This window comes from Phalangium opilio, unplaced genomic scaffold (assembly GCF_054372755.1).
Source record: "Phalangium opilio isolate 3A_F unplaced genomic scaffold, DU_Popi_V2 ptg000070l_1, whole genome shotgun sequence".
NCBI lineage: Eukaryota > Metazoa > Arthropoda > Arachnida > Opiliones > Phalangiidae > Phalangium > Phalangium opilio.
Window position 1 is genome coordinate 13,758,697 of NW_028324182.1, and position 24,394 is coordinate 13,783,090.

The following is a 24,394-nucleotide window of genomic DNA, read 5'->3' on the forward strand; positions in this document are numbered from 1 at the left end:
AATTTGCAATTTGAAGCCGGGGAAATCCTCAAAATGTGATCAAACTCTTTTTGCCGTAAGTGCGCGGTTACAGAGTCGGCCCAGTGAGCCAAGGCTTAGTGGGAACTGTGGGATCAGGATCATCGACTGTATCTGTGACTAAAGAAATTAAATCAACTAAAACTGTATTGAAGGATGCAAAAACGACATTTAATTCCATTTCATTATCGAATAAGGAATTTACCAACTTTAAAGTTACCTGTTTCTAATTCAAGTGCACCTTAATGAATAAACTTTACTCTAACCCTAATTGTCACTCAGTCGTAAGCAGACGAACACTAGCAGACGAATGCTAGCAGACAGGAGAAAATCGATATCCCAGCATGCCTTTCGAAACTTTGCTGCCACGCTATTGGTTGGAAAATATCATACTTATTTTGAATTATAGGCGGCGCGACCGAGGCGTTTTCTCTTTTCTGTGTCTACGTTTGAAAGTCCCACTGTATTCTACACTACGGAAGCTAGCGTCTCTAACTCCTTTCGTTATTTACCCCTGGTGTTGCCAATGATTCAATAGAAATTAGAAACCTTACGGAGATCACCGGCGTAGGAATCCGGGTATAGGGATATAGTATTGCCAAAAAAAAAAAAAAACATGAAAAGAGCTTAATTGGGTATTGGCTAATAAGGAGTAAACGGGTGGAATGGTACGGGAGTTGAAGCTTTCCTAGTTATTTCCAATTATCCCCGAAAGGGCATCAGTTTGGTAAACATTGAGAGCTAGAGTGTAGTCAGGGGTTGCTGTATTTGCTCGGGAATAATCCCCCCAACATTGGCTGGGTTTAACAAGACAAGAGTTTCCAAGGAGTCAACAAAACGTTCAATGCGTGATACCATCATAGCTTGTACGTACTTGTTCCTAGACTTGAGAATACTTCTACCATAATACCATTAAGGGAATTAAAAAGACAGTACAAGGCGTCTGTTACCGCAACAGCTTGAGACACCCCATACTTCCTCTGTAAACTATATATCAGATATAACGTTGGAAAGTGTTAAAATTGTTTTACGAAAACAACGGAGTTTTGTTGAAAATTGGAGTCAATTTAAGAGAGGCAAGACGACGACTGAAAGATGAGTCTCTAGAATAGAGGGTGCGTGTTGTCTGTGCCTTTATACAGAAACCATTATTTATAGGACACTTTTATCGCCATTTTCGAGAAAATTGAAACTCCATTCTCGGGTATCCTTGCAAGAGAGCAAAAAGTGAAAACATTTTTTTTTATCCGTCAGTTTTTTAACGAGACAAGTAATAAATACTTGTCTTGAGGGAAGGTCCTGCAATTTTCTGAAGAGACTTTCGCCGCACGATCTTAACTTAACCCGTTCATTTCCCATCCTACTCCATGAGCCAGGTTGATTGTTATAAAGGCAACGGATGCAAGGATGCTGGAAGGGGAAGCCGAAAATGAGCGTGCGAGTATGATTTTGTTCTCTTATAATCCCTCGCGGCGTTTCTCCTCAGAATTTTTTTCTCCATGCGTTCATCTTCTTGATTCTCGCCTTCATATCACGAAGACTCGGGGTTTTTCTTACTTTTCTTTCATGGTACATAAGAAAATCAATTCCCTAGAAACCGACAGATAAAAAATTAACAAGCTGAGCGGATCAGGTTTTGCTTAAGTCCAACTAAATAACCACAAATCTAAATTCGTACACCATGAAATCATAGAAGCAACAGAGGGAATACTTCAGGTGACTCTGTGATGTTTATAGATGTAGGAGGAGCTTTCATTATGACCGAAGCTTTCGTACAGTTTAACTTTGAGAAGTCGGACACTGTTTGAACACAGCCCTTGGTCTTTAATTTATATCAGTGGACTACTTTCGCAGAACTTTGAAGATGTTACCATATAGAGGTCAAGAAAGTCAGCCGAAACCTGAACGCAAATATTGTCCAATAAAAAAAACCAATACGTATATAATTACCCTAATGTGTATTCCGTAGTAAATAATATTTACCATATGAAAGAGCTTCGTCGTATTATCGTGATATCGCGTGTTACGCCGTTACATTCTGGGCCACTAAGTTTGTAGTTTGTATGTATAACGAATAAGGCTATGTATGCTCCCAAAAAACGCCAAAAAGTTCAAGAGGAAAAAATGCTATATATTCATATATGCATATGCATGACATTGTATTACAAAGAACACAAAGAATTTTTTTAATTAAAACTAGGCATAACCCGGCAACGCATACGGTAAAAAAGAAGAATAGCCTACAAATCCGTGTTACCCATATACCCACTCCATTGCAAAAAGGCAATAACATCATTAGCTAACGAAACCTTTAACAATATTCAAACGTATGTCGACTTATCCTGTTTTTGAGTTGAACTTAAAAACAATATATTGAACCCAATCGATTTGGGTATTCGTGAATTTTTTCTTCTTATGCATAGACTAATTAATTTGAAAATAAAACAAGAATTAATATAGGGTGGAATAAAATTCGGGCCTAATAAGGCGGAACACGCAATTTGCGGGTCCTTCTGCATGACCACAAATCGTAAATTTCATTTTTCCCAAACGCGATTTGGTAAAACTGGAAAGCAGTCACGTACGAATAATACCAAAAGAGGTGGAGGAACAGAACTAGCTAAGCCTAATCTAGAAAACACCTTTGGTTTAGGCTTATTTTCGGTTTGTAAGTACAGTTCTTCCCTGAGGCATACAATACAGCTTTCTGATGATAGCATAGAGGAAAAACAACAGGAGAAGCAAAAATCGACGCAGACTATGAGACTGTCACCATGGATCAAACTGGGAAACTGTCTTAGCGGATGAATTCACCTCCAGGTGCTAGATATTTCCTCTAAGGTATACCCTAACCTTGTTATTGCTTTACTCCAATGGGAATAAATTGTAAAATTAAATTACGACACGGTATTAAATCGAAATTGAAAATAAAAAGAAAATCAGTATCACGACGTAAGCTTCCGCTACTCTCGTAAAAAACGTGATATTTTAGACAGATTGGTTTGAAGGATGAGAGAATTTCTGACGGAGAATCTAGTGCATCTCGTTGTAAAAAGTTAATCTTCCTATAAAAGAAGGAGGAGCGGATGGGAATTCAATAAAAGACGGCCAACAAAAATACTTCGTGACCAGATAAAAATTTTCAGGATTTTTTCACGATTTTCTGTATAACTTTCTGTACGCGTATTATTTTATAGCGAAAATATTTTATCGTGATCTTGGTAGTTAGGTTCTAATATTAAATATAAGAAGAGATAAGAAAAACACTTATTGGGCCTGAAAATAGCAATAATTTCTACGAAAGAAATCAGTATAAACTTGCAGGAAGGTGTACAATTAAAAATAAGCAAGACTTTTGCTTTCACCAGTAGCTATCATAGCGCGCAAATACGTGCAACTTTCAATTTGCAGTTTAGTATTGCCATGAATTGCCTATTCCGTACAATATTGACCTGTAATGGAAATTAACAATTCCACGTACTTCAACTATATATTGCTCAAGATGTCTGAGAAAATTTCTAGTTCATACTGCTTTTATCATACCAGAAAATTTTCAATATTAACAACTACGATTGAAACCATTCTTAATGTAAACCAAACCCCCATTTTGAAAAGATCACAAAACACCTTCCCTTCCGCTTGCGCTGAATTAAAAAATCAAAAAAATCTGGGTTCAACAAATTATCAAAAAACCGAAAAAGTAGCATGGGTGGAAAATTTTGACGTCTAAAGCGGCGGCGCTCACGGAAGCTTAAAGTTATAATTTTACTTTTTAAGTAGATAGGGGTTTGCGAAATTGGTAACGAGCTTTTAAAACGTTTGAAAGATGCGCCCGCATATGCCAAAATAAAAATCGTGGGAAGCCGAAGTTTCTTTTTGAAAAAAAAAATGCTAAGACAGTTTAATTTTACTGTCGATTGAAAATCAATTTTTTTATGACGAGAAGCTGAGAAACAAATTTGAAAAAAAAATTATATTTAAGAATTTCGAACCAGAATCACACCCGCGGGTTGGGCTCTTTTTTAAATAAGAAATAAGAATAAGACGAATCGTTTGAACATTTAACTGACATTTGTCGATTTTTACTTTTTGTTCGGATTGGAAAAAACGTTAAACGTTCTGAGAAAATGAAAAATTAGGAAATGAAAAAAAAATAAACCTTTTTCTTATATCCATCCCTTCACTTCACTTCACTTTTATTCAACGAGAAAGAATTTAAATTAGTTTTTCAGCAAGTTAAACTAAATGCGATGACGTATTTTAGACGGGTCTATAGAGACTGAAGGGAATAGATTTGATTTTTTACTTCTGAAAAAAATTCAAAATAAAAAATGGGGCGCTTTTATAAAATGTCAATATACCCGTATTGGTTTTTTTAGAAGAAATTAATAGACGTTCGTGATTACATGTTGAATAGAGTAAAGGGGTATATTACCTTCAATTTTAAAACATCCCCTTTACCCTTCATTATTAACTGTTCTAATCCGAACAAACTTTATAGCAAAATCGGTGAACCGATAAACCCCGAAATATGTTGTTATCGAATGTCAATCAATTCGTATGGTTTTAATTATAAAAATTAATAATAATGTTTATGGTGTTTGACGTTGATTAAAGGAAATTCGATATCACCTTTCAGGTATTAAGGCATCATCGTCTGCCCTACATAGAGATAGATATCCGATGAAAACCAGAGGAAAACCAGAGGAAAACGAACCTAATTTTGTAAAAGTGGCTTAGTCCTTTGGTGGTGGTCTCATTAGTTAGGCTTAACAAGCGTGAGGAAGTGGAACATGACTCTCCTTTATGTCATTAATTATCGCCTTAGTGTTTGAGGGGGAAAACTAAGCTTCTATTTTGGAGATACTCCAACCCAAAGATTATAAAGAAATGGGAGCTGCATGAGGTTAAACCGTTCTCCTTCGCGCCCAAAACTAAACACGTGTAACATCATCTTAATTTTGTACGCAAAGGCTTAACTATCACTGATGCTGACTTGAATTTAGGCTTAACAATTTTGAAGTTTTCCCAGCTGCAGTTGAATTCAATAAATGAAATAATTTGGTCTTTGAGGTGAAAAAAACCTGAAACGTCTTGCAGAGCAGAGACTTTGAGAGTGATGTGTTTATTTCCCCCCCCCAACACATCCTTACATTCTTTCAGAAAGAGATGGAAAAGAAATTTCTTTTAAAACACACTTATCAATCATCCTAGTAAATAACTGCCCTACATAGTCAAACTACAAATAAGGTTTTTTTTCCAGCCCTCTAGTCGCTGGTTGACTCTTTGCGCATTTTTTAAGCGCGGGGAAAAAACTCTTATGACGTTCCGGAACCGGGACGACTCTCTGGACATTACATCCGAAAAAACTTTACACTACATACAGGGTGTTTCAGAATGGTCAGTAAGGGGGCATCCTTAAAGCACTCCAATCATAACTCGGACGGCAAAATGTCATGGAACATTTTCGTCTCAGAGAACACCCCCCATAATTTCCTAGAACTTTCAGTAACACCCAGTATACCCTCTTCAAAAAACTATTTCAATTCCATTTCTACAAGAACTAGGCTTAGCAATAGGACCAAGCTTGGTACTCTTCTGATTATTTTTCTACCCCTAACAGTTTGAGTCTTTTCGTAATCTTCAGCCAAATAGAAAATGTTGGTCACGGATGGGAAAAAGGGTTTTTTTTCATGGACATTTCTAGATTTCTTTTTCCGGACGTTTTTAAAGCCGAGAAAGAAAGGAAGGTTTTGGGGTTTCATTCCATTACAAACAAAAATAGCGCAAATTTAAAAAAGGCGCCTCAAGTCGTAAAATTTTCGAGGTTTCTTTAATTCACCCTCATCTTGTTTCAAAGAAATATTTGAAAAAAAAGAAGACGAATCGTGATCGAAAGTCTGGGAATCGTTTTCTAAATTTCGAAAAGCGACCACAATGAGAATGGAATGAAAGAATTTAAAGAAAGAGAGGGGAGGGGGGGAGACAAGGAAAATAAAACAAAATGTCGTGAGAGTTTTTGACAATTATCGTTAACTAGTTTTGAGGTCGTTAAGCTAGCTTCCCCCGCCATTATTAGGCAGTGTGTCCAAAATTCAAACAAAATATAAAGTGAGAAAATTATTATCACGTCTTTTGAAAGAGGAAAAACACGACTCGGCGTTAATGTATTATGTATAAGAAAATAGATAAAACGGTCCACGAGATTTTATAAAGGCCAAAAATGAAATGGAATTTCCACATAAGCATACGAGGTTTTAGGTAGTTTAAGCAAGACCCGAAAAAGCGAGTGGAACCGTACAGGCTATAAGGAAAAGTAAGGTTTCATTTCGAAGAACTTAAGCTCTCTAGTATAAGGAAAGAACTGGGGATAACAATAATTCAAGGCTCCGATTACGTATGTGTGTATACATGTAAATATTCGTCTCGTAGACGATTCAAAAGCTCGTTAAATTTCGCTTTCTCAAAAAGAGGATGGACCGTACCATTCCGTACGGATTGTAAAAAGAAACCCAATCTTTTCCAGCTACTCAATCTCAATTGCACCATCGCGACTTCATTTTATCCTTTCAGCGAGGTCAAAGTTGGGATTAACATCGGACAACCATAAGGTAACATCTTTCGGCTGACAAGATAAAACGTCGACGGAGTATATTAGACGTAAAAACTCTCCACTTGACAAAAGAAGAGTTTGACGCTATTCCGCACGTCACCCATTAAAATACCTTGGATTCAAAACAGATGGGATGAGAGCCAGGGGCTTCTGTCCTGATTAATCGTTGAACGTTCCTTCTGAGTGTACTGCTATGTACCCTACCCTATTCGCTGCCGTAACGTTGTCAAAGACGTAGGTAATCTTTCTTCGATTTGGAGGATGGGTACCACCCAACCCAATCGAACCAGGAAAGAGGACGATCTTTCAATATCCGGGACGTAGACAGAAGAAACGAAAGTGAATCAGTTCAGGATTCCAGATTCTTTTAAAAGCATATCCGCCAAGAGTTGATTAATGAAGTGAAGGTAGTGGAGGAAAAAAATCAAAGGTTGTTGATTGCAAGAAAAATCACCCTCGTAAGACTTCAAACCTATTCATAGTTTTCACTCAAATGGATTTCCGTGAACACTTGGTTAATGAAGGTATAACTTTTGGGAAGCAGGAAACGAAGCTTAAAATCGCATTGCGCTCAATTCATTGGTGCTCCCAGAACACTCTTCGGTACTTTGTTCGTGAAACGTACTATAATGAAGCTGAAGTGATAAGCAAGGTGAAAAATTATGTGCTTTGAAACAGTTCTTCAACTCTCAAGGGTATTACTGGGATTAGGGTGGACAAACTACAAAAACGAGCCGCTTTACCGCTAAAGAGGGCGATCACTTCCTAGCAGCTCTCACCTTCGGGTTGGGAAAGCGCCATGCGAAGTGAAAATAAACTAAAGGCTCTAGCCCGTCATCTTGGAATAATGGGCTCGTACCCGACGCGGCAGTAAATCTAGCGAGGAAGCTCGATTAATTTCGTTGTGCCAAACGAAACGATTACGTCGCGAGGGTTCAACGTAAACGTTTTAGCGGCACGCGTTACGTACGAGCTTGGCAAAATATTTAGAACGTATCATAAATTCGTCTTTGGCTATTTCGGGAGGGCAGCTCACATCATACGCAGACACGAATAGAGTGGAGATCGTTAAAGGATCTTGAATGACAAGCTCATCTCGACATTAATCCCCAAAAGAGTGGAGTGGTCCGGGACTTAGTTAAAAGGATCTAGGGAACGGGTATATTTAGGCGTGGAATTTTTAATACGAACACTAGTCTAGCCAGCGAGTAAATAAACATTGTCGCCTCAAATTCGGGTTGAACAAATCAACTTTTTAATATGTTGTTTGTTTTAGTTTTTCCTCCACCGCAACATCATAAGCCCTAATCGCACTAACAAACTCCTGTTTTAAGTGTTTCCACATGTTAAGTAATACGAGTAAATAAACAGAATTTCCCTATGTGAATGGGCCTTAAGGAACCTCAGAGACTAAAGTGTTTTCGTTGATATTTACTTCTTCTATAAAAGGAATTATTTGACGTCAAGGGAGTTGTAAAAAGTCAATAAATGTTGACTCGTGACTTGTCTCTGGAAAATCTCGGAATTTGATGAACGATTTGTTATTCAAGACATTATTTTGTAATAACATATATAACCCTTTAATATTTACTACCCTCGCAGGAAGACACCCAAGTGTCGTTAAAAGTATGAAATAACTTCAATTAATATTATTTTGCGGCTGCTTTTAAAGGGGATGGCATAAATGTACAGAGTTCACTTCTTCAAAAACTCATAAACGTCCCTCCTACGCGAAATCCAAACCCTTTGCAATTCAACTCGATTATCAATGGTCTCTCAAAAGTCGGGGCAACATTGTGACAATTCTGTTCTTACCCCCTACGTAGCGAAAGTAACTTTAAACAAGTTAAGACCATTAATCGTTCGCGAGGGTATTGTGACATCGAGGCCCAAGTTGGTTTTATTTGTTGTAATTTCGTACTTTGACTTCAATAACTTTATCAACTCGAATGTTTATACCACAGAGGTTGACTTTCTAATATAAAGAAAAGAGACCCCGTAGTTTTTAATCGGTCTTGGCCGGAAGTAAGATAGTCCTTTTGCCGCCTTCCAACATCTTTCAATGTCCGGTCAACTCGGATATCATGCAGTGCCTTCGAGGTTTTAACCTTGGTCTTTCCTCAACGTCATATGCACCCAACTGGGAGAAGATTCTTTTACTATACGTCCTATTATTCATTAATACCGCCAGACTCGGATGGCCACGCCGAAAATGGGAGAGAAAGTCACTTTTCATTTCTTTCCGAGGCTTCCCCTAGAATGCCCAACAATACGGGACAGGTTAAGTTCCCAAAGGGGCCTAACCGAATCATAAAGGATCTCGTGTGGGTAATTCGCGTTGTATTAGAGATATAGAGTATAGAACGTGGCCTTTCATCGCGCAGTTATAGCTTCTCTGGATGGCGAAAGCCTGTAGACAACCTATACTAGCGAAAATATCTTTGATATCAAGAAGGTTAGGTCTATTCCATCTTCACCATAAATCTTTCCTTCTTTGGAAAGACAATAACTGAAGGTATAGTTGGTATCAGTTCGAGAATACAACAAACCCTTTCCCAACAGTTAATGAAGATGTCCTAAGGTTTGCGCTTAACTCAATTGAATCTACCAGACGGGACAGTCTTTTGCGGATTTCAAGCAAAGTATGCAATAAAGCCCAAAATATTTCACTCTTCTTCTAACGCGATACAAGCCTAACGGACGAATACTTCCGACCGAATTGTATCCTCTAGTTGGAACAAACCTGTAGTCTTCCAACTATAATTCTTTCTTTTACGAGCTACGCGGTCTTCCGTGTTACGGCGTCTCCAGTAATTATTTACTATAGAAACTATAAAGGGTATAGTCACAATAAATACATACACACAAAAAACTGTTCCTAAAGTTTTTACTCTTTGCATTTTCATCCTAAAATTCCAGATCAGAAAAAACGAGTGAGCTTAATTAAAGACGGTGGTCCAGTCAATTTAGTTTCTCATGCAGGTTCTCGGTAAAACCTAACGACCCGCTTCCATAATGTCGCGATCTTTTCATTCGACTAAAGGGTACAGACGATATTAGGCTTATAACCGAATAAACATCGTAAATAAAGAAGGCGCCCTCTAAGAGTTGATGGAGTTTCTCGCCGTCTCTTGACAGTGTCTTTATAGTTCTTTATTTTTATTCGCAGTTTGTCTTGGAGCTTTATCAACATCGATTGCCTTGTTCTTTTCTCCGGTGGTGGTGGCTATTTGTCGCCGGAAGAGTACCCGCTTACTGGCTGTCCTAGGAGGACTCGTTTCGGCTCTGGGATGCCTCTTCACCTCGTTCGCCTCGCAGTTTCATCAGCTTTACCTCAGCTACGGCATCATAGTCGGCGTTGGAGTATGCATCACTCGGGACACTTCGTCCTTGATGGTGGGACAGTACTTTAAGAAACGTCGCGAAGTTGTCGAAATCATCATCTCTTTGGGAACAGGCTTGGGTCTTTCTGTCATGCCCCTCTTTCTCAAGGAGTGCACTAGGTGGGTACGTTTCTTATTTCTTTCAGAAACAATATTTTTTAAGTTATCCTATTAGAGATGATTCGTGGACAAAATTGGCATATAATCATCCGAAAAAACGATGAACGCATCAAAGGTCGATCAATTTAATTTTCCTCTTTTCATTCCATTAGTTCCATCGGTTGGCGATTAGGTCTTCAAGCGGTGACGGGCCTGGTGTTCGTCACTTTCATTCTCGGGGTCTTCTACCGTCCAGCGTCTCTGTACCACCCCCAGAGGAGAGCCATACTTCACCTCAAGAGCCTCCAGAAACGTTCCAAGGCCAAAGACAAGAGCGCCCAACACGATAAACCGCCCTTTTTCGACTTCGGAGTCCTCAAGTCGAGAACCGTTCAGATTCTAGTCTGTGGCGTTGGCTTAACCGCCTTCGGATCCCACGCACCCGTCATGCTTTTGGTAAAACCTTAAAAACGCTTATTTTCTTCCCCAACTCCTCCTCTTCCATTCCCATTGAAATTTCCTGGATCCGTCAGATGGTCAAAATGAAACCGCTTCTTTCCCCAAACAACCCTCCCTTTCCGTGGAAAATCAATTAATCCCCATTTAAACTTTATAGCACGTAGACAAGCGACTCATAGTCATCTAAAATAACCTACGTAGTATAAGGATAGATTAAGAAATCAAGATACTCTTTCATATTCATGCTCCGATACATTATACCCGATATCTATGACAAAAACCGAGAAAGAACCGTGGCAGGAGGTTTTTAAAAAACGCTACCAGGCAAAAAACAAAAGGATTAGAAGCTAAAAGTAATAGGCCCAGAGAAAAAAAGGATTATAAATTGTTATTGCTCGTGAACAGAGGCGTGTTCTTTTTATACACGCGTACCGCTGGTCTGAGAGCCCTTGCTTTGTCTCGTAACTGCAAAGCCGTTAAAATATGGCTCTTGACAGTTCTACTTTAACCCTATAAAAAATTGAAGCTAATATTTTTAATGTTCTTTTCGGCCAGTCAGGAAAGTTAAGTCTCATCCAAAAGCAACATATCCTCTAGATATATAGTTTCATTCCATTAGAAAACCAAGCGGGAATGGAACGAGTCTCCCCGAGGAAAACTTCCACGCGTAATACACAAAACTGAATAGAGATGGGATTTTTTTCTTCATTCCAAATAAAAATTCTATCTATCTAGGGGCTGGGAGATATCATAAAAGCAGAAAGCTAAAGAAATATCGTGGTCAAAGATGTAACTTTTTTGAGGATGCAGGGGGATCGAGTCTCTTTTTACTCTTCATGGGGCGTTTGATGTATCCTCTTCTTCAGAACTTAGAAAAGAACATTGCTAGATTTTTTTGTTTTTGATTTACGGACTGTTCCTAGGACCACGATCTTTCGATTGAGAGAGTGAGAGAGAGATAAAAAAAACGTCGAGCTATACGACATCCAAAAAAGTGACCGACGGCTTCGGATTTATTATAATTTTATTCTCGCCCGGCGCCGCAAGGCCCGCGACTTCCGAGATTTGGCCGAAGAAGAGATAGTCTAAATAGCTTCTCTCGTACCATAGTATACTTTACCAAAAGTATTAAACATGTTAGAATCAGAAATTTCCTTATATACTCCACCATCAGAAGTAGAATACAACCCAAAATTATCAAAAACTTTTATAATATTTGGCACAACTGATAGGGGGGATATCTATGAAGAAAAAGTCGATATGTATTACTTCGACTTGATTTACCTCTAAATAACCCTGGATATCTTGAGTCATTGCAAATTTACTGGAATAACATAAGAGATGGGAAACAAACTCCATGACCCGGACTGTACGTCCTCTGAGGGAGATACTAAAACTACTCGTCCTCTTGAGGTCACGGATATGTTATCCCCATGGACTCCGAATGAAAGAGAAGCGCGTGTATAACGTTTTTATCTCTGGGAACTTAAAGATTCAAGCAAGAAAGCGAAGCGGTGAGCGAGATTTAAAAGGGCCACATGATAAGTGAGAGTCCAGATTCGTATAGAGCGATGGCGGGTCACTGGTTTCCACCGTGTTACGTACACCGCGAACGGTACAGAGAGATGAGAGACGCGAGAATTAAGTTTGATATACCCCTACAGTTTTTATGCCACCAATTCGCAAAACATACGTAAATATTTCTTGTAGAGGGAACAGATAGTTACAGAACTTCTTGCGCACTATCTAGAAGTTCAAGCTATCTAGATATCCATCCCACTCTCTTAAGACTTCTCTTACTATGCCAGTATCTAAAGAAGAAAGGAGATATTTACGATATCATTTTGACATTGCTAAGCTTCGAACGCGAGAGATGGATGAAGATCGCGATTGAATATTACAATACCAAAGGAGAGATTCAATATTTCTTTATCCATTCTTACGAGTAAAAGTCGTGCAGTACTTCTTGGTATATGGAAAGATAACATATGGCTAGTTAAATTCTTGGGTATACCTGTATAAGAATGGGAAAATAATGAGCCTGAAGGACTGCATTGACCCATGATCGGAAAGGTGAACATTAATCTGGGTACTATTAACTCCAAATTTATCAATTCAAAGCTAAATTACACTGAAATCCTAGCTGGCTTAGACCTCACGGGAAATGTCGACTCTAATTTAGGAGCCGAATGTTTATTTTTGCTTTTCCTCAAGCCCTGTTTTAAGCCAACTTAGAAACGCTTAAGAGGCTAGAGTTAGCTCATTTATTTCTAGGTTTGACGTATTTATCTCAATGAAAAAGGCTGCCGCCGACACCACTTTCTATCTCTTCGTTTAAATATCACGCTAAAGCGAGCTAAAGAGGTTCTCTGGATGGGATGTATGGTCGGTTTGAATAATAGTCCGACCTGGGACCCAATCTTAAAAAGAAACAGACTCTCTTTCCAAACGCGCGCGCGAGAGTGGAATATGTTAAAGGAAGGATGGAATAGTGGGACGCAGTTAGGCCTAACGCATCCTCTAATTACATAAACCGAAATATTGTCCTATTTTTCACTCTTCCTTTAAGAAAGATTTAAATTCGTCCATTCAGCTTCAGACGCGGCGTGGTTTAGGTGACTTGAATGATAATCGATCCTCATTCCCTTTATAAGCGAAATTTACGCAAATTGAACGAGAAACCAGACATGGATTTCCCACTTTCCTTTCCATTTAGGTCGCCGTCTGACTTTAAATATGTTTAAAATATGGATTAGGTTATAAACGTTTCCTATTGTCTTTTGGTAATTGTAGATCTACGAAGGTCACAAGGAAGGCTTTTCTCCTCATTCCTTGCAATTACTGCAAATCTTCCTGGGCGTGGCCTTCACACTGGGAAGTGGCGCTTTCGGTTTCATCGTGGTCAAGAAGAGTGTCCAGTGTATGATCGCCAGGCAGTATTTGTTCCAAGCGGCTTCCTTTATGTTGGCCGCTTCTCTCTTGGCCTTCACTGCCTTGGACGCTTACAATGGCTACGTCCTCTTCGTTTGGATCTACGGCATCTTCTACGGGGGTTATCAGTACTCTCTCAAAATGTACACTTTCGAAAAAGTCCGAGCCAGAAATTTTCCCCGAGCTTGGGGTTTCGTCCAATGCAGTCAAGCCATACCCAATTTGGTTGGGGTACCCCTGACTTGTAAGTAGTAGTAGTAGTAATAAATATAATTTCTTTGGACTATGATGTTGAAGTTTTTCATTTTGACGCAGGTTATTTAAACGAAAAGTACGGCGTAAAGACCGGTTTCTACTTCGCCTCGGCTTTCGTCTTTTTGGGTAGCCTTTCCCTCTTTCTGATCGATGCCCACAAGAAAAAGTTGCAACGTCGCAAAATGAGCTTAATGTCCGACGGCAGGCGATGTTCCGACGCTTGTTTCAGTCGAACCTTCAGTCGAAGATCGTCTTTCCAGGATTCAATCTTTGGTGGTAGGACTCCAGCGCTATCGAGGACGCAACAACGCAGCCTGACCTTTAGCAACTACGCGGATTTGCGTCGACAAGAGTTGACTTGCATCTCGGAGGAAGTAGTGATGGACAACTTCATGGAGGATTTTATGGACGATTGCATCACGAGTTGCAACCGCGAAGAAAAATACTTGATGTTGTCCGAGTTCGAGAACAATTTAACCAAAAATAACGAGGTCGAAGGACCGACTAAACGGACGTTCTTTCGCCCTTTCAAACGAGTGTCCGTCTTGAAGACGGCCACGCCGCCCAATCACTGTCCCAACTGTATGAGACATTTACCGGATATACGTAGCGCGGACATGATAATAGAGGAAGAGAGTGGTCTTCGTATGAGCGCCACCGAACAAACGCTAGCCCCTGTGACAAACTTAGTGGCCAACGCGACAAAGAACAATAATGTTGTCAATTCGATACCCGTCGAAGAAGACGAAACCAGGGAAGTCACAACCATGGTTTGATTTAAGTATTTATAAATTAAAACCAACGTTTTTAATTGAATTTAAATTAGTGAGCGAAACGCATTTTATATTTTCGATTACTATAAGGGAAAAGAGACTTTTACGACAAAAGACAAACTATTTATGTAAGGGAAAGTTCCAGAGAAAGATTAGAGTTAACTTAAATCAATCTATTTGGTCTCCAATTAGTTTTGAACTCATTATTAATCGAGGTATTACGTATGTCATATCATGAATTTATTCATATACACTCGGAAATATAGATTTAAGCGCTCGGGTATGTGGTATAAACCAATTGAATTAAATATTATTTTAAATGAACATTCTATATTAACGGGTAAGTATACGAATAAATTCATGACACATAATTTATTTATATTTCGGGTGATATTTGTATAAAATATTAAAGCTAAAACTTGCCTAAATATTTCAAAAAAAGAATTATTATAATTAATATATTGCCATCATTTTTGTCTATAAGCACAAATACTTAAAGAAATAAATTGAGAAAACTTTCTGTCGTAGATTAAAAATTAGTCTTTTTCACACACAAAAAAAATTATATAAAAACGGTGCTACCTTCGTGATAGACCTAATTAAAACAAAAGAGTGTATAAAATTTGAGATGTTTTCAAAAGGAAGAAGGAATTTTTCAAGAAAAGACCAGATAATATTGTATACTATTCGCTTTACACTGATGAAAAGAAGGGGGTTATTAAATTGATATTTATATATATCGCTCACATTTGGGTTTAATTATATTTTAATAATTTAATTTTTCAAATTTGAAATTAAACTATAATAAACGTCCCTTCCCGCCCCCTTTAATAAAGTCTGTATATTTTAAAAGAAACAAATACTCCGTATTATAATCTCAACCCCAACATCCACCAAAATTTGATTGTATCGTAACAAAAAAGAAGAGAAAGATTGGGTGAAAAAAGAAAAGAGAATAACCAATATTAAAAAACCTCGAGAGGGAGAAACAATTTTGTCTTCCAATAACAAACGTTTAAAACATTTTAAAACAATCAAAGTGGATGAATTTGTATTCGGGGTACAAAACAAAATACAGGGTTCCTTGAATAAACAGAGTTTAAATCGTAATTGGGTTATGCTTTTATTCACTTATATTCTTCAATTCCTAAGCTTCTTAGTGGAAAACAAAGTTCCAAAGGTTTTAAAATTGCCCTACCAAGAACTCACGTTAGACCTAAGAACGTTTAAAGACAGGGCCGTCTTAAGGCGTCATGGGGCCCAGGGCTAATTATTTCAGCAACATAAAAAAATAAATATTTAGTTGTAAAACACTTGAGTCAGCATTTAACAAAATAACTTCATGTCATCAGACTCATAAAAAATATACAAATTCCAGGAAGAGCGTCAACATGATGTTCTAATACAGTAGCGATAAGCTTTCTCTTTCAATTTAACGCTCATCAGGCTCTTACTGAGATACATTATCCTTTTGGTGTAAATGAGAATCCGATGATGTTGTCCCCGGTATTGTGAAAAAAAATTCATTAATTTCTATAGTAAAAATAACTTTAACTGCCTGCTTGAGGAGATGTGAGTAATCATGACAATTAAAACAGAATCTTTGACCGAAGCATGGCCAACTTAGATTACTGGTGGTAGAAGGCCTGCCAGCTTTACCCGAGCCCCATGTTAAAAAACGACAAGCAAAATCGCCCCTAGTTCCGACTTTCGCCGTTAGGTGCGCTACCAACCCAGTTTTCCTCATAATGCTTTTTCTATGGGAAAAGAAATTCGGAAGTGGACTCGGTTTAAGAGCATTTTTAATATCTTTACCAATTTTTTCCTGGCCGAGTTTTAAATGAGAAGTCAAGTAAGTTTTAATTTATATTTAAAGACCTATTTCATAATTTTTCGTCCCCTACTTTGAATGTTGATTACTCGTCAAATAACGGACGGAAAATTATGAAATAGGTCTCAAAATATAAATTAAAACTTACTTGACTTCTCATTTAAAATCCGGCCACGAAACAAATCGGTAATTATATTAAAAATGCTCTTAAACCGAGTCCACTTCCGAATTTTTTTTCCCATAGAAAAAGCATTATGAGGAAAACTGGGTTGGTAGCGCACCTAACGGCGAAAGTCGGAACATGGGGCTCGGGTAAAGCTGGCAGGCCTTCTACCACCGGTAATCTAAGTTGGCCATGACCGAAGGGACCGGTTCTCACGAGAATAAAACTTGTAAGCATCAACTTGGGAAAGAATTGGGGATTTTTATCTATTTTATCGCGAGATGGCATTGCGATCTGGACCAAAACGTGCCCGAAAATGAACATTTCTAGTGCCAAGCGCACGAAAATGAACATTTCTAATTCGAAGCGCAAGAAAATGAACATTTCAAATTCCTTAAGTCTAGCTAACAGCGCTCTCGGACGAGGGAATCCGATTACTTAAATTGCCAAACGAAAAATGAAAATCAAAGCCGCGCACAGGCCTTGATGAACGTAGTAAACATATAAAGTAACAGATTAAGTAAAGTGAAAATACAGTTTAGATTGAAAGACATTGAGTTGATTAGATTTAATAAACCGATTGAATTTGGCTAACCGCTAAACCAAAATTGGGTGACTTGTTACTAATCAGTGTTTCTTTGATGTGACGAACGGGAACTAGGGTTTTGATTTTTCAGTCGGTCGGAACAATAAAAAAGTTTAGCTCTCCCAAATTAATGCCAAAGGAGTAAGAGAATAGAACGATGACATGGCTGCATCTTGGGCTGGATATACTTTTCTCTCTGTACGCATGTGCGAATCTATCTGAAAAGGGTGGTTGAGGACATGATACCTAGTGTAGGCTATGAACCTCTTTTGAAAGTGGGTTCGCAGGGATTTTGGTTAGAAAGTTTGTTCCCAACTTAATATTTCCTCGAAGGGTTAAGGCCATAATTATGTATTGCCTACTTTTTGATTAAGAACTTTGGGGCCCCCAATTCACGCGGGGCCCTGGGCTATAGCCCATATAGCCCATGCCTTAAGACGGCCCTGTTTAAAGATAAACCCATGATCCCAGGGTGGTTTTTTCCCCAACTGCATATTCGTTCTCACGGGTTCTACTTGGGTTCTTGGCCCTATCTAATTATCTACCTTTATCCTTCAACTCCTCGCATTTTTTCCCTACTAAAATAAATACCCGTGTTGTATTTAAATAGATTATAAACTTTAATTCAATAGAGTAAAAAGCGGAGTTAAGGAATAATATATCTCCATAGAAAGGGAAAAATAGATGTCAACTCTCAGCTGAAAGTTAGTATTACGCTTTTGGCTATACTTTCAACCTTAATTCTTGTTTATAAATGTATAAATATTTGAAAACCAAGAGAAAGAGCCAATATGTTACGGGGCCTCAAGGGAACTGGCGCTCAGTAGTAGGTACACATAGGGAAGATGCTGGAAGCTCTAGCCTATTACAACTTGCAGGCCTACAAGTATACACGTTTCATATCCAACAAAGTTAATGACGAGGAAATAAAATCTTCAGAGCGAAAATCCTGGTTCGCGCGCTTTTTAACAGATGAGCCCCGCTATTCATCAAAGCTCGGTGTAAAGAAAACACTTCGCAAAAGGCGCGAAAAAAAGTCAAAAGATCCTGAGACAGAAGAAAAATATAGAAGGAAACAAAGAAACCTCAAAAAAATAAAAAAAATACCAGATCCTCAGCTGCGGAAATAGTTAAAATGGCGCAAGAATATTTCGTTCGTTACACGCTTTGAATTGGTTCCAAAAAAATAACTAATTTGTTCACTATGATTCCCCGATGATTTTGGCTTCGGTTTTAAGGTTTAATCACAGCCAGAACGCGTGTGAGGATCTACGGTCCATTTCATATTGAATTTGCAATAGTAATAGGCCTAGAAACTGTACCGCCAGTTACTCGCTATAGATCTTTTACCTAATTGCAAAATGCCTTTGAAACAGAGTTTTAAAAAAAGGTTCCCCCTTAGGTGTCAGCGAGCTTGTCAAAAATCACTAGAAATAAGATAGAATGTTTGGGTGATGGAGATCTTTTCTTTTACTCTCTAGTTGTTTCTTTTCGTTTTTAGAGGAAAGGTATTACCATATTACAGTTAAGAAGCTAACGAGCGAACTACCACACACATTTGCGCCCGGCGTTTCGCGCCAAAAAGCAAAAAGTTGGAAAGGGTTTAATGTTTTTGTAACCTTTTTTTTGCTAACAGTAGCCATGCCAAATGGTACATACGCCTCAATGGCAAGAGCGGCTGTTAAAAATCACGCCGATTTCTTTTAATGAGTTGGCGAGATTTTAATAACGCACTTAAAGTTTCAACCACCCACGAATTTAATAAAATTGTTCTTAGCTTACCCGTTTCGGATGAGAAGACACAATAGATGAGCCGTTACAGGATTGGGTTGGATGAACCGGTGACATTTTATTGCGTCCAAGGAATCATCAATGTATTTGGTTTGCGCAAACGCTTCCGGTATTACTTAAAAACGCAATCTGTAAATTAAAATGGTTAATTTTAAACTTAAATGCTGATAATTGGTCTTAATAAAAAAAGAAGAAGAAAAAGTGCATTCGTAATCCTAATTATTTTTAGTAAAATCCCTATTCCATCACAGCGAGAGAAAAAAAAATGTGGGAGGGGTTATCCCAAAAAGTGTCACCGAAGATGAGTTAAGAAAAAAGGAAATGCTAAGTTTAGTCGCGGCTTTAGCCGCTTCATTAAAAGAGTTTTTACGCGGTTGTAAAAAAATAAGGTCGCGGAAAGTAAATCGTTAAAAAACTCATCGTTAAAAAACATTTTTTGCGGTCGAAAATGAAACGCGCTGTCGCGGTTATATTAGGAATGGAAAGACACGATACGAAATACATTTTCTCGCAGAAGAACTTGCGACGCTGAGCTTTACGCCTGGGAACTTAAAAATCCATCTACGACGCAAATATACAGGCCTAAATATATATATTCCATCCACGGCAAAGACATTAAGGCCAAAATAGCTTATATACTCTAGGCCTAGTAGTATTGGATCATGAGAATAGATGTAATCTACTCGCTTCCCAAATGGAAATAAAAACAAACTCTAAAAGACTCCGTGTTCAAAAGGTTAAAAGGTGCTCGAGACCCACTGCATTTTGCGTTAAAATCAACTTCCCTGGTAAAATAAATAGGCCTATAGGAGTAAGTTTGTAGCTTCATTCAGAGGAAATGAATCTATTTGAATCAAAATCAGATTCTCAACTACTTTGATCTAATAAGTAGGTACGATCATAAGCTAAATACGTGTCTCTCTATGCGCAAATAACACATTTCATTCTTCAAAGTCGGTTATAAACTTATAAATTTATAGCACCAAATTTAGAAACACTTTGAACTTGTAACTTTAAGATTGGAAAAGGGAACTCTAAATGATTCAATGAAAGTAAACTCTTTCAAGCGCGAATGAAAGATCCAGAGAGTTTCTTTTGGTAACTTTACCTCATCAATCTAGGATGTTATAGCCGTTCTGAAGAAAATCGTTTAAAGGTTTGAAAAGACTCGAGAGTTTTCCAAAAGAACTGGAATATCTCTTGGGAAACGATAACCCTAATTCCAATTGCAATAGCGAGGGGTTCCGTGACATTGAAATTGGGTCTGCTTTCTATACGTTACGATTCTCGGCCGTCTGGTCATTCTGACAATAATCGTTTCTCCGAAACTAATTAGAAGCTTCGGGGAGACCTTTCCCTCAATCCTTTGTTACGCTACGCATTAAAGTGCTCAGCCGGTAAAAGGGACCGAGGAATAAGGGTACAATGTATAGCCGTTCTCGTTATATAGCTTTCAATTAAAAGTCCCCTTCGTCACTGTCCTACAATGACAATCTTTCCCAGAATTCCTCGCTTAGCGTATACAGATAACCATAGGAAAGGCCAGTTTCTCAGTCTCGCTTCCTAGACGTAATTAACTCCTTCCGAATGAATCAAAAAATTCTGCCAGAGACATAGTTATCAGATAGTTACGGCTTCTAGCTTCTATAATTACATCTCGCGCATGCACTTCCCACCACCAAGACAGATTTAGAAAGAGTGGAAAGGCCTTCAAAGTTGTCCAGATGCTACTTTAAAGCTTCAAAATGGAAACACTTTGCATACTTCTCCAACTGGCTTATCTTAATCAATCGAGTAAACCCATAAATTCAAAAAAAGGTGCCAGTGAAAACTCAAACAGTAGCATTGGAGCAAAAAGAAAAGTATAGTAAAACCCTTTTGACGGGCAGTGTATTTTCTTTCCCATCACTTTGCTATCCACACACTCCGCGTGAGGTATGGTGTGTGTGGGAGAAGTTATACACGATTGAAGTTTTTAAAGAGAGAGATCGTGAAGAAAGAATCCCGTCAAAGAGGTTTCTAAATCCCTTCTTTTCGAAGGATGGCCGCTTGACAAGGGATTTTACTCTTCCATTTCTCTTCTCCCACCCCTCTAAGTTTGCTTTCGCGGGTACTACTGTTTCGATGAATGGTTATTTATAGTGTATCTTTTATGGGTTACGTTCTGGAAATATATTGGGAGCGTGCAGTGTATGCAAATGTATTAGTAGAAGGAAAAGTATTTAGGTATAGTGTGGTTTCTCAAGGGTCTAACCAGAGTAAGTTCAGGCAAATCGTATTCTGTTTTTTTAAAATACTAATATTTTTCATATTTAGGCTTAACTGTGCATAAAAGCCTTGATTAAAAGAGTTATTAACTAAGGTTTTGGGCATTATTCAGTTTGAATTTTCCGCTATTTTCGATCCAGAGATATTTACCCGCCATCTAGAGCCAAACAATAAAACTACCCAGCTACTATTGTCGTCTGCTTACACTCCCTTATCATCGTTCAAAAAATAAGGTTTCTTCTTTAAAAATCGAATTAAATCGTGATGTTTATATAGTTAATGATAGAATTGAAGTTAAATTAATTAATAAACTAATTATGCGGGTTCTGAACAAGTTTTTAGGGTGCCAAAACCTTTCTGGGGAGATTTTAGGGTGTTTTCGTGGATTTAGGCCAAGGCTTATCAGCAGCAATGCCAGAAATAATGGACAATCTAATGAAAATAAGTTAAATAATGATGATAAAACTGTTAAAAAATCTCTAGAAGGCCCCTCTTTATCATATTTCTTATCCCTCAATTCATCTCCAAAATCAGAGACTGAAAATAATTATAATTTCTCTCATCCTTATCTAACACCTGAAGATGTTGGTGGTGATTCTCGCAAAGGTAAAAGGTTAAATACTTTAAAATCAAGCTAAACTGGCTTTAACTGTCCTGACAGTTCATATAGAAACCTATGGCTGTCAAATGAACGTTAATGACACAGAAATTGCCTGGTCAATTTTAAAAAATGCAGGATTTAAAGAAGAAAAGGATGAAAGAAAAGTATACAATACCCTTTAATATGAAGTTTAAATTAAAATTTCTTAATTATAGGCTGATGTAATTTTACTTATGACTTGCGCCATAAGAGAAGGTGCTGAACAAACTATATGGAACAGGTTAGAGTATTTGAAACACTTAAAATTAAAGAGGGAAATGAAAGAACCCAATAAAATAATAAAAATTGGTCTCCTAGGTAAACTTTAAGGTCATTAAAAATTACTATTACAATTAATACACCCTTTTGTCTCTTAAGGCTGCATGGCTGAGAGATTAAAAACCAAAATAATAGAAAAAGATAAATTAGTTGATATTGTGGCTGGTCCAGACAGCTACAGAGATTTACCTAATCTCTTATCATTGGCTTATAGTGGCCAATCAGCTGGTACTATAAAAAATATAGTAAAAATGGTTTAATTTACAACTAATTCTAATTAAAATAATTACTACTAGTTAATGTCCAATTATCTTTGGAAGAAACTTATGCTGATGTATTACCAGTCAGAATTAATCCTGGTTCTAAAAGTGCATTTGTGTAATTAAATTAATTAGGTCATATTTAATTCTGTAAAATAATTAAAAAAATTTGCTAATTACTCAGATCTATTATGAGGGGCTGTGATAACATGTGCAGTTACTGCATTGTACCTTTCACAAGAGGAAGGGAAAGAAGCCGTCCTGTAGCTTCAATAATTGAGGAAATTAAAATTCTTTCCCAACAAGTAAATTATATTAATTAAACCCCAATTAAATTAAGACAATTCTAACGAAGTTAAGTTAATTCTAGGGCATAAAAGAAGTCACACTTTTAGGTCAAAATGTCAATAGTTATCGGGATACTTCCCAAGAAAGTCATTACTTTATTGAATCTGAAAGGAATGACACTGTAGTTCCAACAGCACGTGGTTTTAAAACAATTTATAGACCAAAAAAGGGTGGTCTATTATTCTCCGATTTGTTAGAAAATGTTGCAAATGTTGATCCCGAAATGAGAATAAGATTCACATCCCCTCATCCAAAAGATTTCCCTGATGAAGTTTTGGATGTAATTAAAAATAAAGCAAATATATGCAATCAAATTCATCTACCAGCGCAAAGTGGCAATTCAGAAGTTTTACAAAGAATGAGAAGAGGTTATACGAGAGAAAGTTATTTGGAGTTAGTTCGAAATATTAAAGAAAAGATACCTGGTATAATTATTTATGTAAATAAAATTAATTACTGAGAAGTTGTTAAATACATTAGCTTTTAATTAACACTATAGATGTGGCATTAACTAGTGATTTTATCTGTGGTTTTTGCCAAGAAACTGATAAGGAACATGAAGATACCATCTCTCTTTTGAAACAAGTTCAATATGAATTTATATATGTATTTCCTTATAGTATGAGAGAGGTGTGTGTAAGATTACACCTAATTAATCAATTAATTAATGGTATCTCATCATTAATTGCAATGGTTTAATTTTTTTCAAGAAAACCCACGCGTATCATAAATTTAAAGATGAAGTTCCAAGGGATGTTAAAATTGCAAGGGTTAATGAGATTTCAATGTTATTCAGAGAAATAACATTAAATTTGCATAAAAGATTAATTGGCAGGGAGCAGTTGGTTCTAGTAGAAGGAGTAAGTTTTAATATTTTTTGGGGTGAGGTTAATGTAGTTAATCAATTATAATTAACTTCTAGGTTAGTAAAAGGTCAAAGGAACATTGGGCAGGAAGAAATGATGCAAATACTAAAGTTATTTTCCCAAAATCGAATGTAATTGATAGGGAATCTAATTGTGAAAGGGAAATTAAACCCGGAGATTATGTTAGAGTTAAGGTTAGTACTTATTAGTTTAATTAAATTAATTATTTTTTTTTTACTTAATGCTGGTTTACCTTAATTTAGATTGAAGATTGCACTTCCCAAGTTCTAAAGGGCACAGCTTTGGAACACACATCCTTACAAACATTTAACTTATTTAATTAAACCTAGGCCTAATTACATAAAATTAATTGTAAAAGTCTTTGAATATTTATGAAATAAAAATTTCCGAAAATTAAAACGCGTCTAATCGTTAATTATTATAATTAATAAAAGCCGCCATTTTGAATACATTGCATTCCGGAGGGCGGGGGGGGGGGAAATTTGATATAGAGTGCTGTCAGTTGTGACGTCAGATCCAAGGTTAAACGTCACGAGTCTGCCTTTAGCAATGGGCGGCCATGACAGTTACCGTTTTTTCTTTATGGGAAAACAGCATGGGTGACGTCACACCGGCGCTTCTGACAGCACTCTATTGGTCTTTTGGTCAATTTTTTTTTAACAGAAGTGGTTGATCAGATAGTGTTTTACACCTCCTTTACCAAACCAGCGGACGATTTAAAATAACCTTGTTTCAGATAAATTAAACAAGTAGATACATTGTATTATTAAAAAAAAAGGTAGGACTAGGTGCATAAAATTAGCATCAAAT

At 37.4% G+C, this 24,394-nt stretch overlaps 2 protein-coding genes across 3 annotated transcripts in view; both read left to right on the top strand.

Moving 5' to 3' along the window:
* The window catches only part of LOC149661816 (monocarboxylate transporter 10-like), a 58,588-nt gene extending 42,948 nt beyond the window's left edge, over nt 1-15,640 (top strand). For both annotated transcript variants that reach the window (XM_089843320.1, XM_089843319.1), the window contains 4 exons: nt 9,801-10,134; nt 10,287-10,569; nt 13,366-13,747; nt 13,819-15,640. In XM_089843320.1, coding sequence (XP_089699446.1) covers nt 9,801-10,134; nt 10,287-10,569; nt 13,366-13,747; nt 13,819-14,534 — 1,715 coding nt within the window. In that variant the 3' untranslated portion in view covers nt 14,535-15,640. The remainder of the gene's footprint in view (nt 1-9,800; nt 10,135-10,286; nt 10,570-13,365; nt 13,748-13,818) is intronic.
* Nucleotides 15,641-21,368: 5,728 nt separating this feature from the next.
* On the top strand, nt 21,369-23,983 carry LOC149661818 (CDK5RAP1-like protein). The gene is made up of 11 exons (XM_089843324.1): nt 21,369-21,776; nt 21,832-21,935; nt 21,987-22,128; nt 22,189-22,317; nt 22,386-22,467; nt 22,534-22,654; nt 22,720-23,122; nt 23,197-23,327; nt 23,408-23,557; nt 23,620-23,757; nt 23,827-23,983. Exons 1-11 carry the CDS (start codon nt 21,488-21,490, stop codon nt 23,905-23,907), a joined length of 1,770 nt encoding a protein of 589 aa, XP_089699450.1. The 5' UTR covers nt 21,369-21,487; the 3' UTR covers nt 23,908-23,983.
* The last annotated feature ends 411 nt before the right edge of the window (nt 23,984-24,394 follow it).

Excerpts from the sequence above, each read along its gene's own strand:
- LOC149661818 (XM_089843324.1), top strand. The coding sequence starts at position 21,488 with ATGCGGGTTCTGAACAAGTTTTTAGGGTGCCAAAACCTTTCTGGGGAG. Across the intron at positions 23,328-23,407 it reads TTCCTTATAGTATGAGAGAG|AAAACCCACGCGTATCATAA; the intron begins GTGTGTGTAAGA and ends ATTTTTTTCAAG. Across the intron at positions 23,558-23,619 it reads AGTTGGTTCTAGTAGAAGGA|GTTAGTAAAAGGTCAAAGGA; the intron begins GTAAGTTTTAAT and ends ATTAACTTCTAG.